The sequence below is a fragment of the Equus asinus genome, chromosome 15 (assembly GCF_041296235.1).
Source record: "Equus asinus isolate D_3611 breed Donkey chromosome 15, EquAss-T2T_v2, whole genome shotgun sequence".
Classification (NCBI taxonomy): Eukaryota; Metazoa; Chordata; class Mammalia; order Perissodactyla; family Equidae; genus Equus; species Equus asinus.
The window spans coordinates 34,523,835-34,541,946 of NC_091804.1; the positions used below are offsets into that span (position 1 = coordinate 34,523,835).

Here is an 18,112-nt window from a genome sequence, read left to right on the forward strand (position 1 = left end):
ATCGTAGCTCAGGGAGAAGGTGTCACAGTCTGGAGAAACCCAGCTCCACCTTTAGCAGCTGTGTGAGCGTGGGAAATCTCTGAACCTCTCTGAGCCTTGACTTCCTCAGTTGGGGATGACTATGTCACTCACCTTCTACAGTGGCTATGGTGATTAGAGGAGTCATATATGGGAAAGCTTAGCACTGCTTCTGGCACATAGTAAGTGCTTAATACAAATGTATCCTCCTTGATTTCTCAAAAAATTAAAAATAGAAATACCATGTGATCCAGCTATTCCACCTCGGGGTATTTATCCAAAGAACATGAAAATGCTAATTTGAAAAGATATATGCACCCCTGTGTTGATCACAGCATTATTTGCGATAGCCAAGACGTGGAAGCAACCCAACTGCCCATCAATGGATAAATGGATAAAGAAGATGTGGTATATACACATAGTGGAATACTACTCAGCCATAAAAAAGACAAAATTGTGCTATTTGGGGCAACATGGATGGACCTGGAGGGTATTATCCTAAGCAAAATAAGCCAGACAGAGAAAGACAAATACCGTATGATTTCACTCATATGTGGAGGATAAACAAACAAACACATAGATACAGAGAACAGATTGATGGTTACCAGAGGGGAAGGGGGTGAGGGGAGGGCAAGAGGGGTAAAGGGACACATATGTGCAGTGATGGATGGAAACTAGACTTTTGGTGGTGAACACGATGCTGTCTGGAGAGAAGCTGAAATATAATGATGTACAGCTGAAAATTACTCAGTGTTATAAACCAATGAGACCAATTTCTCCTCCTCCTCCTGACAAGGATGGTGGTGAGGACAATGAAAATGATTATGGTGGTATAGATAGTAATGAGGACACATGCCGGATGAGTGCTGACGGGAGGCGGGGTCTAGTGACAGTAAGGATGGACAGTTCTCTGAAGAAGCTTAGCCATGCAGGAAAGAAAGTTGGAACAAGTTTTTAGGAGACCTGGAAGCAAGGGAGATTTTCATTTAAAAACAGGAGAGAAGTTGGCATGATTTGATGCTGTTGGGATGCAGCCCACAGAGAGGGGAGGCCAGTTGACATGATGGAGGATGACTTAGACGACACCCCTAGAAGCAGAGCTTGAGACAAGGATTCTTGTGAACGTTGTTTATTGAGGGTGTGCTCTCAGGAGAAGAGGGCTGCAGGATTCAGGGTCCAAAGAGGAAGGAGCCAAGCAAGGATATGGCCTCAGCCAAGACTCGCTTCAGCCTGATCCCGCAGGGAGGTCTGGAGCACACCTGCACCGCAGAGGAGAGGGGCTGGCCTTTTGTACCCCTGTGTCAGTCACGCAGTGTTGGGGTCTGCTGCAGGCCTGGGCGTCAGGGCTGTGGGGTGTCACAGCCTCTTGAGGGAGGCAGCTCCCGTTTGGCCAAAGGCACTTCTCTGGAGAAGGGGACAGGTGCTGACCCTCCCAGAACACTGGGGATGGGTGCAGCCGCCTGGTAAGAGGGATCTGGGTTAGGCGCCTATGGTGTCTACATCAGTGGCATCCTCGAGTAGCAGGCCTCAAATTGGGGGCATATCTTTCACTTTGGGGAAATTAGGACAAAATTTTTTTAATGCCCTAGAAAATCTGGTATGTGGCTGTTCCCACATCTTGTTGGATTGTGTCTGCCAATAACCAGTCATATGTTATCGTTACATAGGGGTCTGTCTCTCTAATGAACTGTGGGACCCTGAAGGGCACTTGGGGCGGCTCTCTCGTTTCCACAGCTCTCTTGTCTGCTTATGTCCATCACAAAGCAGACGTCATGAAAGGTCTGACAATTGTTTACTGAGAATATATTTGTAACTATAGCAGGAGTGAAGTGGCTCAGCTCCCTACCCACCCTCCATGGGCACCCTGGACACAGCGGAGCCCAATTTGACATCATTCCCAGATCACACCCAATCCTGCTGTTCTATCTTTAATTTTATTCAGTAGGTCGAACAAGCATGTGCTCTTGCTGTGTGCAACATGCTAATCTAGATATTAGGACTATAAAGAAAAATCACTGGACAAATGTACAAAAACTGTCTATCTAAAGAAGGTCTATTCTGAAGATCCTACACCAAGAAATGGGGAAAAACTGACAAACTTCAATTATATAGTGTATCTATATGATGAGAAAAAATTGACATCAGGAAAGATTGCTTTTGGATGAAATATGTGATTATTGGATTTAAAAATGCAGTGAAAGTAGTGAACAACACTGCACATAATTAAATAAGCAAAAAAGATCAGCTCAAGATTTTCTCCCAAAACTCCAAGGAAGAAGTTAAAGAGCTCAAAATTATGACTGAAAAGATAAAAGATCTGGATGATTCAATATGTGTTTGATAGGAAATTCTGACCAAAGGCCAATGGAAAAGAGGAAATAATGAAAGAAATAGTAGTATAAAATATCACTTCTCTGAAGAAAGTGGAAAGTGTTCAGCTCAAAAGAGCCGACCAAGTCTTGGGCAAAATTAAATAAATACTGCCTGCATACAAAAATAGCATCATACATATTTTTCTTATTTCAAAGAAACTTTGGGATAAAAAAATTACTTAAGCAGCACATTTGATTAAAAAAAATGAATGAAAATAGATTAAGTATGGGAAACATATGGTATAAGAAACAGTGGTGTGAGCAATGAAAACAGCAAAACCTGGAGTCAATGTCTAAGTACTATTGTCATCATGGTTATGAAACTTACTGCAACTGTAAAAATAACGATTGAAATAGATGATTTAATGAAGAAATATAAATTAATAATAGCAACCTGTAACACAAACCACTGATGGAGGGAAAAATTAAAAGTTTAATTTTTCTTCTTACATGAGGAGGCAGAAAAATGATACAGTGGCATGACAATCACTAGATAAAATTGATCAACAAAAGAAAGATGGGGGAAAAATCAAGGAAGCAAAAAAATAAGCTGAGATAACTATGAACAAATAATTCTGTCTTCACAATAAATACGAATGGATTAATTTTCCTGATTTTTAAATAAGATTCTTTATATACATAATTGGATAACTATTTTACTTACTTATTCTTACTTATTCTATCATTTTATTCTGTGCTGTTTTTTGTTTGTTTTGATTATTTATATTATTTGTGCTTTCTATGCCAGGAGGGTGAAGGAAACTCCAAAAAAAAGATGTAGAGAAGATCGAGTCTTATCTGGCTCATAAAAATCTTAGGAGATTGTCGATCCTACAGGGAATGACTATGTCCTAACCTAAGTCTGATTCAAAGAAGGAAATACCCAACCAATGGTACATCTCCTCCAATCCTCTACCAATTCTGCCCCGTTCTATTACCATAAACAACTTGCATTCCATCACATTCCCAAGAAAAGAGGTAAGATGGTACTGCCAGGAGTACCATCCTCCCCTGCCTTCCTTTTTCCATCCTTCAACGAATATTTATTAAGTACCAACCTGCTATGTTCCGGGCACTTTAAGTCACTAGGAATGCAATGGCCAGCAAGATAGTCCTCCACTCACAGAGCTTCCAGAGGGGAAGAGAGACAATAAACAAATAAATGAACAAGATAATTATAGCTTGAAATACCCATTATGAAGGCAACAGTATGATGGTGGAGAATAATAGTAGTGGGTTAGGTATTTTCAACAAAGTGTCAGGGAAGGCTTCTCTGAGGAGGTGACATTCAAGAACTTAAGGATGAGGAGCCGGGTGCAGAGGCCCAGGGGAAGAATGCTCCCAGCTAAGGGAGCTGCAGGCACAGGAGCCTGAGGCAGGGAGAGCCTTCCTGTATCAGCTGAGGGGCTGAAGGAAGGAAGTTAAGTTGAGCTAGAGCCCGGTAAGTGAAGGGGGCAGTGCGCAAGCAGAGCTGCAGCATTAGCCTGGGGTCCAAGAAGGCGCAGCCTTGAAAACTGTGGTGAGTGGATTGGACTTTGTTCTAAGGAGATCAGGAAGCCGATGAAGAATTTTAAGGAGGGGAGTAGCATGGTCTGATTTACATATTTTAGGGATCCCTCTGGTGATTGGTTGGGAAATAGATGGGTAGTGGGGATGGGGAGCAGGGCAATAAAATAAGAAAAATAAGAAGCGAGATGACAGTGGTTTGGGAGGGAGAAGTGTGTAAGATTTGGGATTCATGGCAGAGGCAGAGCCAACAGAGGTGTGTCTGCAGGGGAGGGGGTGTGCAAGGAACAGGGAGAAATCGAGGTTGATGCCCAGGTTTGTGACTTGGACAATTGCTTGGGTGATGCCATTTAGTGTTTTGGTAAAACAAATTCAAGGAGAATTAAGAATTCCATTTTCAACTTGTTAAGTTTGATGTGCTTGTGGGGCATCCAAGTGAAGATGTCAGTTAGGCAATGGAACGTAAGAGTTTGGAGCCCGGTTAGAGATGACAGGGCCAGTCACACCTTGTTTCAGGGTGCATTACATAGCCAGTGATGCAATGCCAGCCATCTCCCCTCATCTCAGACTTCCCAGGACTCATCTCATTTGAGTTCAGCACTATACTTTGAAGAGCCCATGTTACTTTTATTATTTTTCTGCTTCAGATCTGTTTTTGAAGAAATAAAATATAACAGATATAAGTTAAGCACCCTTTGTATCCATCTCTTTTCCCGGAAGGAAATAACCACTATTCTGTAGTAGGTGTTTTTATGCCTTTACTATATTTTATGTGTCCTTAAATACTTTATAGTAATGTTTTATGTTTTTAACATGTACATAAAGGTATTGTGTGTATCCTTACGAAACTCTTTCCGCTCATTATTGTTTGTGAGTTCATCCACATGGGTAGATGTAGCTCCAGGCCATTTACCTTAACTCTGTCCAGAATCCCATCATGTGAAAATATCACAGATTTTCACCATTTCCCAAGTGGTGAACATTTAGATTATCTCCAGTTTTTCTGGAATCAAAAAAATGCTGTAGTGATCATCTTTTTTGTAATGTATAATTTTTGAAAGGTAATGCCATGATTCATACAAATGTAAAGTGAAATGTGTCAATTTATTTAACTCAGTTAATGAGGACACCCATAAGATATTACAGTCAGCTAAAAGGAGAATCTGATCAATAGGCACATGGATAGGCAACCAAGAATGCTAAAATAAATTTTCTATTAAATGCAAAACTGGTTGATATCTATAGAGCAAGAGAGTATAATTTTGTAACAACTCATAGAATGTTCTTTTCTACAGGGTGGTATCAATTGTACCTCTACCAGACCACGTTTATTTGCATTTTCATGGACAAGAATCAGTTGCATTCCGCCTCAGCCCGTTAGGATGGCTACAATCAAAAAAAAAAAAAAAAAAGAGAGAGAAAACAAGTGTTCACAAGGATGGAGAGAAATTGGAGCCCTTGTGCACTGCTGGTGGCAATGTAAAATGTTGCAGCCACTATGGAAAACAGTGTGGCAGTTCCTCAAAAATTGCAAATAGAATTACCATATGATCCAGCAACTCTATTTCTGAGTATATACCCCAAAGAACTGAAAGTGGGATCTTGAAGAGATATTTGTACACTCATGTTTATAGCAGCATTATTCACAGTAGCCAAAATGTGGAAGCAACCCAAGGGTCCATCAACAGAGGAATGGATAAACAAAATGTGGTATACACATACGTTGGAATTTTATTTAGCCTTTAAAAAGACATTCTGACATATGCTACAGCATGAATGAACATTGAGGACATTATGCTAAGTGGAATAAGCCAATCACGAAAGAACAAACACTGTCTGATTCCACTTACAGGAGGTACCTAGAGTAGTCAGAGTCACAGAATAGTGGTCAGATTTCATAGTAGTAAAAGGTGGTTGCCAGGGGCGTCATGGAGGGAGGAATAGGAAGTTTTTGTTTAGTAGGTACAAAGTTTCAGTTTTGCAAGATAAAAAGAGCTCTGGAGATGGATGGTGTTTATGATAACACAGCAATGTGAATGCACTTACTGCCACTGAACTGTACACTTAAAAATGGTTAAAATGGTAAATTTTGTGTTATATGTATTTTACCACAATTGTAAAAAAAATTTTAATGATAAAAAATGTTTCACTAATATCATTTTTCTACAGCTTACAAAGTTGTAAAATAGTCCAGACAAAGAGAAAGGCACACGGGGCCGGCCCCAGGGCTGAGGGGTTAAGTTCGTGCTCCGCTGTGGTGGCCCAGGGTTTCACTGGTTCAGATCCTGGGTGTGGACATGGCACCACTTATCAGGCCATGCTGAGGCGGCGTCCCACATGCCGCAACCAGAAGGACCTGCAACCAGAATATACAACTACGTACTGGGGGGGGGCTTTGGGGAAAGGAAGAGGAAGAAGAAGAAGAAAAAAAAAGATTGGCAACAGATGTTAGCTCAGGTGCCAATCTTTAAAAAAAAAAAAAGTCAAAGGCACAGATTCCTATAGAAACAGATAACCCCACAGGTGCTCTAGCCAATGCCCAGCATTCCACTGAAAGGATATTCATTTGCCCATTTCAAAGTCTTTAAAAATTTTCCATCAGTATATACATACATATATATATATATATAATCTTCTTGTGTGGGGAAGTTCTTTATAGTATAGAATATCTTGGAGTAGAATTACTAGGTTATAGGATATGTGCATCTTCAACATCCTGGCTGTTGTCAGATTATTTCCTAAAGTGTTTATCTTACTAGTTTACACTCCCAACAGCGGGGTAAACAGAAACCCAAATAGCCGGCAAACTTATGAAGAGGTGGCCAGCCTCTCTGGTAATCAGGGCGGGGCAAATTACAACAGTTCGGAGAGCATTTCACACTTAGCAGATCTGCAAAAATTCAAGTCTGCCATTATCAAGTGTCGACAATATATTAAATTACCGAGTCAGGAATATCTGGTTGAAGAAATCTAGAGCAGGCAGCTGGGAAGAAAAAAAGTGAAATGAAAAACAAGCCCTAACCGCGGAGCCCCAAGGCCCATTTGCCCTTGAGGAAATAATGTCAGATTCTTACTTTTAAGACTCATGGAAGGAAGACTGTGTACATTTTGGAGTGGAAAGGAGGATGTTTAGAGAATAGATTTAAAACCTACTCGTTTGGTTTTTGAGAGTTTTTAAAACTTTTTTCCAGCTTTATTGAGATATTACTAACATTTAACATACGTGGGCTTAAGGTATACCGTATGATGATCTGATGCGTGGATGTGTTGTGAAATGATTACCACAATAAGGTTTGTTAGTACCTCCAACCCCTCACATAATTGCCTTCCTGTGTGTGGTGATAACTTGTTTGTTTGTTTGAGGAAGACTGGCCCTGAGCTAACATCCGTTCCCATCTTCCTCTACTTTATATGTGGGACGCCTGCCACAGCATGGCTTCATAAGCGGTGCCACGTCTGCACCTGGGATCAGAACCGGCAAAGCCCGGGCCACCGAAGCGGAACTTGCGAACTTAACCACTGTGCCACTGGGCCAGCCCCTGGTGATAACTTTTAAGATCTACTCTCTTCCCTTTCAAGGATACAGTACAGTATTGTTAATTATAGTCACCATGCTGTACGTTAGATCCCCAGAACTTATTCGTCGTATGGCCGGAAGTGTGTTCTCTTTGACCACCTTCACCCATTTCCCCCACCCCGCTGGCCTGGCCACCACCAGTCTACTCTCTATTACTTCGAGTTTGGCTATTTTGGATCCCACTTATGGGTGAGAACATACAGTATTTGTCTTTCTCTGTCAGACTTATTTCACTTAGCACGATGCCCTCAAGGTCCATCCGTGTTGTCGGGAAAGGCAGGATTTCCTTCTTTTTTATGGCTGAATGACATTGTATATACACACCACATTTTCTGTGTGCATTCATCTGTTCAGGGACACTTAGGTTGTCTCCAAGTCCTGGCTATGGTAAATAATGCTGCAATGAACATGAGGGTGCAGAGAGCTCTTCAAGGCAGTGATTTTATTTCTCTTGGTTGTATATCCAGAAGTGGAATTGCTGGGTCATATGGCAGTGCTATTTTTAAGTTGAAGAACCTCCATCCTATTTTTCCATAGTGACTGCACCAATTTACGTTCCCACCAACAGTTCCCAAGGGTTCCCTTTGCTCCGCATCCTCACCAACACTTGTCTCTTGTCTTTTTGATAATAGCCCTTCTAACAGGTGTCAGGTGAGATCTCATTGTGGTTCTGATTTGCATTTCCCTGATGACTACTGATGTTGAGCTCCTTTTCACGTACCTGTTGGCCATTTGTATGTCTTCAAAATATCTAATCAAGTCCTTTGCCCATTTTTTCATAAGATTGTTTGTAAAACCTTCTACTCTTTAAAACAGTTCACTTTAAGCCTGTTTCTCAGGTTTCTTTATGAACAATATAATAATAAAATATATATTTCACGATATATTATATTAAGAACTCAGAACCCAAATCTACCTAAATGCTGTTTACAAGATGCACACTTAAAAGGATGCAGGACAAAAATAAACAGTGGAAAAGTAAAGAGAGGGACAGTGATCCCAGATAAAGCAAGATTTAAAATAGAAGCATTGATTGAGGCAAAGATACTTTTTTTATTAACGAGGGGAAGCCGTAATGAAAATATAGCCTTCTGAGACGTTAATGGGAATGAGTAGCTTCACGTCAATGTATATGAAGAAAACCTGTTTAAATTCTATAGTGAAACTGATGGGAGCACCATGGTAGTGGGAAGCTTTGACTCATCTTTCTCGAGATTTCTCAGCTAAAGCAGTCAAAACAGTGTATTGAATAGACGCAGAGAGAAATGTGTACATTACAGAGTAAACATTCTTTCAGATGTCCATGAAAATTTTACAAAAATTGATCATATCCTAAGGCATAATGAAACCCTCAATACCAAACAGATAAAATTCTAGGAGTCATGTTCTCTGACCCCAATAACAAAAGGATACACCCATAAAGACTCTTTTCCAAATAACTTTAGGATAAAAAGGAAAATCAAATCTTCAGTTGTAGAATATTTTTAAAATATTTATATGACGCATCTAAAATCCTTCTCAGGGGAAAAAAAACTCATAGTTACAGAGCAGGGCTTCTCATCCTCAGCACCACTGACATTTGGGATACATAATTCTTTATTGGGGGGGGGGTGTCCTGTGCATTGTAGGATGTTTAGCGGCATCCTTGGCCTCCACACTAGATGCCAGTAGCACCCCCGTACACACACCAGGCACTTGTGAAACCAATGTCTCCAGGCATTGCCACGTGCCTCCTACACACCAAAGAACTCTGCCCCAGATACTTCTGTTATTAAAAAAGAAAAAGTGGAAATAAGTAAATTGTTTAATTTGAAAAGCTAGATAAAAAGCAATATTTGATACCTGAAGTCAACATTAATAGAGAGGAAGGAAAAATTTAATTAATCATCAGAAAAGTTGTTAAATTGGTTTTTTTAAAAATATAAGAACTGGTTCTTTGGATAGACAGTTAAAAATATATAAACTTTTCAGAAGGAAACATTTAAAAAGCAGTATACATTCACAATACTATAATTGTAAGTGGGGATTTAACTACAGATGCCATAGAGAGGTTAGAAATATGTATGATAACATTATCCCGGTGGTGTGCTGTTAGTGTTAAAATCTGGATGAAGTAGACAATTTTCTGAAAATATATATATAATTTACCAAAACTAAATCATGAGAATATGGAAACTAAAATAGACCTATTAACCATGGAAAATATTGTGAAAATCAATCTTTCAAGAAGCACTGGACCTCAGATGGTTTTATGGATAAACTCTTTTATTTCTTTAAGAAAAATCGAATTTTTAGGTTATTTTTGCTGTTCCAGGACATAAAGAAAAAGGAAAACATCTCAGTTCTTTTTCTAAAGCTGACTGTAACACAAATGCCCACATTTGACAAAAATAACCCTAAAAAAATGAAAATTCAGAGAAACGTAAAAAAGAAAGTTCCTGAGAAATGAAGACACGCCAGACAAATTCAAACAAATACATATACAGGCAAAGAGAGAATGTTAATATCAAATGCCACTGAATTCAAGGCAAAAATGAGACATTTTATAGTAATATTAAAGTTCATCCCATAATGAAGATATAATTGCCAGTTTTCTTTTTGTGATAAAAACCAAGATCAAATTCCTAAAACAAAAACTTCAAACATTAAGGGAGATTTTAATGGAAGCAGAAAAGTTGTAGGCAACTTAGATAAGCCAAAAAGTAAGACAGGAATCGAAATACTACCATCCCCACTGATCGAATAGATAAACACGATACTGTTATATTAATCTGCCGACACAGCTTACCCTTTGCTTCCCGGAACTGTGGCATAGATACAAAATTTGGACATTTTGGGGTCCTTAGGGAAACCTTAATAAATTCTCAAAGGTGCAAATAGTACAAACCATATTCTTTGATCACTTTTATTACTAGAAATTAGTAGCAAAAGGAAGAGAAACAAACAAAAATTAACCTCTTAGAAATTTCAAAACTTCTGAAATGACTGTTGGATAAAAGAGAGAATTAAATAAATTAAATAAATACATAAAAAACAATAATGAAAACCTTACATGGTAAAGTCTCTGAGAAATGTTCAATCACACTCAGAGGAAAATGTGTAGGAGAAGAAGAAGTGATAAATTTGAGATTTGATTCTTTTGAGGAGAAAAAAAAAATCCCACATAATAAAGTGGAAAACCCATGTGCTTGCCTAATGAAGAAAAACTGAGAGGAAAACACAGATACTCGACATGAGAAATTAGAAGGGGAAAATAGCCACAGATGCAGAGGAAATAAAAATAATTATGAGCATTCAAATTGGTATGCCTCACTGAACAGTGTGTGTGCGTGTTTATAGTGTTTAGGTGAAAAGTACACACTATTCTAAATATGTGTTTAGTGTGAAAAATGCCTGTGTGTAAAAAATAGCCAATTAGAAAATATCATAGGGAATAATTTTAATAAGAAAATTGCTGACCTATAGGAAGAAAAGTGCAAAATTTTATTAAGGAATTTTTTTATGTTATGTATTTAACAAACCTTTATACGATATAGGACTTACTCTGTGCCAGGTGCATTTAATCCTTAACAACACTAGAAGGTAGATTTAATTATTATCTGCACTTTTCAGATGAAGAAACTGAGGCACAGAGAGGTTAAGTAACTTGGCCAAAGTCACCAAGCTGTCAAACACAGTCGGCTTCCAGCATCTGTGCTCTTTGCTCTCATGCTGCATAGTGAATAAATTCAGAGACACACTGGGTTCCAGGAAGGAAGACTCAATATCATAAAATGATCCATTCACAGCTGGACTGAGCTCTCTGGCAAAGGCCGGAATGCTGACCACCTGTGCGGGGTGAATGTCAATAGGATGGTAAACCGTCAAGGAGCCGTAGGCCCCCCGTACGTGCACTGAATCGTGCAAAATAGAATGGGGGCTCGCCCCTCGGGGATCCATGGGGAAACCACAGCTCAGAGTGGAGCCAGCCACCCACCACTTCTCATCCACATGCCCCTCCTCTGGGCGTGATGTGCAGATGTGATGGGGTGGCAGGGCGGGTCCTTTCTAACACAAAATGCCCTGTCTTCCTCTCTTAGATCCAGGAGATGGTCCACTCGGAGGTTGCTGCCTACGACTCGAGCCGACCAGGGCCCCTGCTGAGCCGCCCGGCGATGCTGGCCAGCCACATGAGCGCCCTCAGCCAGTCCCAGCTCATTTCTCAGATGGGCCTCCGGAGCGGCATTGCCCACAGCTCCCCATCACCTCCAGGGAGCAAGTCAGCGACCCCCTCTCCCTCCAGTTCAACTCAGGAGGAGGAGTCGGAAGCACATTTCAAGGTACTGTAGCGGTGGAAATGCAAAGCCTTAAGACTGAGCTCTCCTGTCAGCAGGGGGCTGGGCCTCTAGAAGAGTAGAGGAAGCAGACGTAGAATGGGGACAGCTAGTGGAACCCCTGGTCAGCGGGAACGGCACCTATTGGGGTTTGGAAAACCTGGCTTCAGCTGCTAAATTTGCGGAGCATCCTTGACGAGCTTTGCCCCTCTGTGCTCCCAGGGCCTGAGTGTAAAGCAGAGACAACACCAACAGATGTCAAGAGGATGGGTGAGAAAATTCTGTGAAAACATGACGTCTTTTTCCTGAATGGCCAGTGGGTCATTTCAGTGGCATAGATGGCATGGGAAAGATCCTCAGGGTCACGTCCTATGGCCACTTTGGCCTTTTAAGCAAAAATACTCTGACAAAAATGGGCAATCCAGCAGAGGGCACCTCTGGGCAGCACTGACCACATGACAGAGCACTAAAAAAAAAAACCCTCATTGAGGACATGCCCCCCCCCCCCCCAGCAGCCCTGAAGCCGGGATCATCCTGCCTCTTCAAGCACACGTCAGGCATGAGAGCTCATCACCGTCCAGGCTCTGGTCCTTTCTTTGCACTGACCCCAAATCTGCCTCTCTGTTGGAGAGCATCTTGCTTTACTGGGGCAGAAAACAGGGGCCCAGGAAGGCCAAGGATGGAAGTGATTGCTGGGGGTCTCCCACGGGGCTAGTGGCAGAATCAAGACTTGATCCCTCAACGTCCTGCTGCCCTCAGTATGGTGCCCTTCCTTCTTCATAAGGGCTTCTCACCCTTTTCCGTGGCCTTGCAGAGGCCTGGGCAGTAACCATGGCACCCGCACCATCTACCAGAGGCCCTAACCTCGTGAGCTGGGGTGGGCACCTCTGGGTCCTGGTCCAGCTTCATCCCCAGGATAAGTTGGTCTCTACGTAGGCCACGCAGGGGTGGTTTTTATTTTACAAAAATTTCTAAAACATTTCCCACGGGCCAGACACTGTTCTAAGCGCACAACAAGTAGGAGTCCGTGTAATCCTCATTGCAACCCCATGTGGTAGGTGTCATTAGTATCGCTGATTGGCAGATGGGGAAACTGAGGCACAGAGAGGTTAAGTAACTTATCCAGTGTCACAGAACTAGGATTCAAACCGAGGTGGTTGCAGTCTGGCCCCAGCATAGGTGCTCTTAACCACCTGCAATGCTGCGTCTGCTCAGCTCTACGTCACTTACAGGTGCATTGTGTCCCTTATCCTGCGTTAGGGCCTCCCCACGGTGCTGACAGCACCGAGGCTTGGAGAGGTGCTGGCTGCGGAGGAAGGCTCACGAACAGAACCGCCCTTGCTACAGACTGCCCTTCACTCTCCCTCAGACATGGAGGCCGAGTCTGTCTGCTGGCCACGGTTTCCTTGGGGTCACCTTCATCTTCTTGGTGCATAGAGCCAGTCTTCTCTGCAGCATGCAGGACCTTTGACCAAAGCCCCTGATCCCTGTGTGGCCTGAGGGTCCTGTCAGTGAGCCCCCGAGGTCTGTAGTGAGCGTTTCCATCCCCTCCCCACCCTGGAAGCCCCAAGTCAGGTGCTTGCACAGTTGTGGTCTGGAGCTGGACTGCTCCAGAAGCCAGGTGTCCAGGGTGAGGCCACACCAATGACAGTCACACTAACCTCACTGCCATCCAACCACTTCACAGGGGCCGCAGCGGGCTAAGCCCCCTGCCCCAAGTTGCACAGCTAAAATGCGGTGGAGGAGACTGAGCCTTTGTAATCGAGCATAATATCTGGGGGTTATTTTTGATCATAAGAGGGGTCAACTGTTAAGAAAAGGTATCTATCCAAAACTTGGAAATAGGTCAAAAAACAGTGACTGCACATTATTTCGATGGTGTCCCACAGCATTGTCTAGCAGGCTCACTCAAGACTTCTCTGATTCCCGCGGAGAAGGTACCTGTGTTTTGATTCGTTGTTCGTTATTGATTAGGGGGTTTCACACTCTATGAAGACAGACGTTCACTTGGGGAAAAAGTGACAGAGAGGTAAAGGATTTTTGTCTGATTACAAGGCAAATTAATTTTCCCCTGTAGAGATGCAAATGACTTCTCTCCAGTAGAAAAGATTAAAAATTCCTAAAAGATATTAACCAGTTTCTCTTTCTCTTATGTTTCTTTGGATCAACTTTACCATCATGCTGATTCTCAATGAGTTAAATAAAAAACCCAGGACTCCTACCCAGGACGTGTGTGTGTGTGTGTTTGTGTGTGTGTGTCCATTTCCGCCCCCACCGAGCGGGTGGTTAGCCCTACACTGTGGCCCAAGCTGCCTGTGTTCAAGCCCGGGGTGGTGGCCAGCCAGCCCCCCGTCATTGCCCGTGCAGTGGGCTGGACAAGCCTGTGGTGGGCCCGCTGAGAAAAGTCCAGCTCTGCCTGAGATTCGGTGGGTCCCACTGGCAGGAGGCCCTGGGCCTCTCTGGTTTTCTGACTCCTCTCACCCTGGCAGATGTCAGGAGAGAAGAGACCCTCGGCTGACCCAGGAAAAAAGGCCAAGAACCCAAAGAAGAAGAAGAAGAAAGACCCCAACGAGCCCCAGAAGCCCGTGTCAGCCTACGCGCTCTTCTTCAGAGACACCCAGGCTGCCATTAAGGGACAGAACCCCAGCGCCACCTTCGGGGATGTGTCCAAAATCGTGGCCTCCATGTGGGACAGCTTGGGAGAGGAGCAGAAACAGGTGAGTCTCCGTCCTTTTCTGAGCCATCCCCTGAGGCTTTGAGGCCCTGGCACCAAAGACAGACAGGAATGTCTGAAACAAGACCTGGCCTCTGGAACTAGCCTCTTGCAGAGGTCTTTACTGGGCTCAGTTTCCCCGTCTGTAAGCTGGGAAGTTAGGTCCCTTCCAATTCTGCTTTTTCCAGCTGCGTTCAGTAGTGACCTAACCATCCTGGACCTCTGCTTCCTCATCTGTCAATTGAGAACAAGCATCTCTATCTATCTTGTCCCTCCAACTCTGACAATCTGAGGTCCAGGCCGGAGCCTTCCTGTCCCCCTGCCCATATGCCTCTGGCCCCCTCTGAAGGGCCTCTGGGGGGAAGAGGGAGCAGAACCAGCTCGTAGGCAAATGCTGGGTGCCAGCTGTGTGACCTCAGGCTCGTCACCCAGCCTCTCCCCGGTGTTGCCCTGTCTTGCATCTTTCAGGCCTACAAGAGGAAGACCGAGGCGGCAAAGAAGGAATATCTGAAGGCTCTGGCCGCCTACAGGGCCAGCCTTGTCTCCAAGGTAACACCTGGGGTTCCTGGACACGGTGCTGGTAAGAGGGGGCCCCCTGCAGGGATGGAGCAAGAACTGAGGCCCACTGAGGTCAACACCATAGGTCTTGGAAAGGATGGGTAAGACCAACGTGGTCACTTCTCAGTGTGCCTACTGTGTGCCAGGCTCATGTGGGGTACTTGACATGCATGTCATTTCATTTAATTTTTCCAACAAGAACCCAATACTCAGAGGGGTTAAGCAACTTGCCTGAAATTCTCCAGCCTGTTAGGCGCCTGTCCTGGGATTCAAACCCAGTTTTGTCAGTTTTCAAATCTGGCCTTCACTCCTGACCACACCATCTGCCTCCTCAGTCAGCACCAGCGCCACAGGAGGCTCAGTGCGATGGTGGATGTGTGGCCCAAGCAGGGCAGGGGTGTTGTCTGGAAGCTGTTACAGAGGACATGGCTTCTGGGCTAGGCCATAAAGGGCCAAGCAAAGAGTGTTCCATGTCGAGGGAACAGCTCTTGCAAAGGCATAGAGGCTGGAGAGGAGCATCAATAGAGGGTGGCCCAGTGGAATCATTCTGCCTCACTGGCCAGGCTGAGGAGCGTGGGCTCCCCCGCAGGCAGGGGGGCCCCTGGGGTTTAAAGAAGGGGTGGTTGGATGGTCAGAGCCAAGCGTCCTGAGGACCCTGCATGATCTCTGGTTAGTCCACAGCTCTCCCCCAAGGGGCCAGAGAGCCAGCCAGGGGCCATGTCAGTGGCTTGCAAAGCCAGCTGGCCTCACGGCCCACATTCTGGCTCATCCACCTGCTCTGGAGTGACTGGTGTCTGTCTCCCTTCAGAGCTCCCCGGACCCGGGGGAGACCAAGAGCACGCAAGCGAGCCCTCCGGCCAAGATGCTCCCACCCAAGCAGCCCATGTATGCCATGCCAGGCCTGGCCTCCTTCCTGACTCCATCGGACCTGCAGGCCTTCCGCAGCGGGGCCTCTCCCGCCAGCCTCGCCCGGACTCTGGGCTCCAAGTCGCTGCTGCCAGGCCTCAGCGCATCCCCGCCTCCGCCACCCTCCTTCCCGCTCAGTCCCCCGCTGCACCAGCAGCTGCCTCTGCCCCCCCACGCCCAGGGCGCCCTGCTCAGTCCCCCTGTTAGCATGTCCCCAGCCCCCCAACCCCCTGTCCTGCCCACTCCCATGGCACTCCAGGTGCAGCTGGCTATGAGCCCCTCACCTCCAGGGCCACAGGTAAGCAGGGCGCAGTAGGAACTGCCCTTCTGGGACCCCCTGTGGAGAGGGGAGGCAGCTTGGGATTTCACATACTGGGCCTGCCACTCACCACCTGGGTAACCTTGGCCAAGGCGCCTTACCTCTCTGAGCCTCAATTACCACATCTGTGAAATGGGTCTAGTACATCTCACCCAAGATGGACTGGCTGCAGTGAACAGTTGACGAGTTGCCAGACAGACTCTTGACACTCTTAGGGTGTCCCAGGCCTGCCTTCTCTCATCCTCATCCACTTCCGCTCTCTGGCCCGAGGGGCTGGGGCCACTGTGGCTTCTGCCAGATCAGCCCCAGCCCCTGTCTGAGCCATCCACAGACACTGTTACAAGACTTGCATGGCCCTGGGAGGTCATTCAGCCCAATAACTCCATTTTACCGATTGGGAAACTGAGGCCCGGACTAGGAAAGGCCCTGAAAGCAAAGTCCTTCACCCACTCCTGCAGCTAAGGGCTGAACTTTTCAAAAGGTGCTCTAGTGGGAAAAGGAAGACGCCTCCCGGTGGAGAGGCAGAGTGGAGATTTTGTGCAAGGGAGGAAGTGTCCCTGCGAACCCCTCAGGCGCATGCACCTCCTGCGCTCTCTCCTTGGCTCACCGGCCTCCTTTCCCTGGCAGGACTTCCCTCACATCTCCGAGTTCCCCGGCGGCTCCGGCTCCCGCTCCCCTGGCCCGTCCAACCCCACAAGCAGCGGAGACTGGGACAGCAGCTACCCCAGCGGGGAGTGTGGCATCAGCACCTGCAGGTCGGTCCTCGCCCCAGCCCCACCACTGTGCGGCCCTGGTCCTGCTGGTGCCAGAGAGGGGGACATGGGATGGGAAGGGACATGCCAAGGGATGGGAAGGGCCAGGTCACTGTCAGCCCCGCAGGAGAGCCTCGTGTGTGCTTTAGGAGAGGACGAGAGTGAAGCCAGGCCCCAGGCGGACTCAGCTGGTCTGTGCAAGGCCCGCTTGGGAAACTGAGGCCCGTCTTCCATCTTGCTTTTTCTCCTGCCATCCTGGTTTTTTCCTGAGGGGTTCCGTGTGACATCTACAGAATGTTTTCTGTCTTCGGTCAGGTTCCCTAGGAGCAGAGCCTGAGGCTGCAGGGGTTTGGGTGCCCTCGATGATGATGATGACATGTTGAGGGAGAGCTGGCAGGAGGAAGGGAGAGAGGGAAGCAGAACTGGGCAGGGGAAGGAGCTGAGCGAGGGTGTGGCCTCAGCTGGAGACTCGGTCAGCCCCATCCAGCTGGGAGCTCTGGGCAGGCATCCACCGGAGACGCCATCCCATCAGGAGCCCAGAGCTTCTGTACCCTGTGTCAGTCAGCCATTGGCTGTGGGCTGCCCCAGAGAGTGTAGCCCCCCAGGTAAGGCAGGTCCCATCCAGCCAAGGGTAGAGGGCAGCTGCGAGGGCAGGAAGGGATCGAGGTGAGCCACCAGGCAGTGTTGACCGCAGCCTGGGAGGAGAGGCCGACTACTGAACTCAAGGGATCGCCGACTTTAGTGGTACCCACACCAGCCCTGCAGCCCAGCATCGCCTTGACACGCAGACTCCAGCGCCACTTGGCTTCTCCCTGGTCCTCATCCTCAGGACATCCTCTCCCCTTCAGCCCTCTTAGCCTTTCAAACCCACGCTAATTGCCCCTCCTCTAGAAAGTCTTCCTGGATCCATGCGACACCTCCTCCCAGAGTGACCTCATTTTGGCCAGCAGAACAGCAACACAGAACTGAGAGACCAGGCTTGCTCCCTAACCCCACCAACCCCCACTCCCATTCCCCTGGCAGGAACTAATCCTGCGGCTGTGCCTGGGAACTGTGGTGCCAGGCTGCTGCCCCTGCA

General features: G+C 45.9%; 1 protein-coding gene across 8 annotated transcripts in view; it reads left to right on the forward strand.

Annotated features, from left to right (window-relative positions):
* Positions 1 to 18,112, forward strand: part of TOX2 (TOX high mobility group box family member 2) — a 151,694-nt gene that overhangs the window by 116,272 nt on the left and 17,310 nt on the right. For all 8 annotated transcript variants that reach the window (XM_014845925.3, XM_044748345.2, XM_070485968.1 and 5 more), the window contains exons 4-8: positions 11,553 to 11,792; positions 14,276 to 14,503; positions 14,968 to 15,048; positions 15,866 to 16,261; positions 16,910 to 17,037. In XM_014845925.3, the coding sequence (XP_014701411.3) occupies positions 11,553 to 11,792; positions 14,276 to 14,503; positions 14,968 to 15,048; positions 15,866 to 16,261; positions 16,910 to 17,037 (1,073 nt within the window). The remainder of the gene's footprint in view (positions 1 to 11,552; positions 11,793 to 14,275; positions 14,504 to 14,967; positions 15,049 to 15,865; positions 16,262 to 16,909; positions 17,038 to 18,112) is intronic.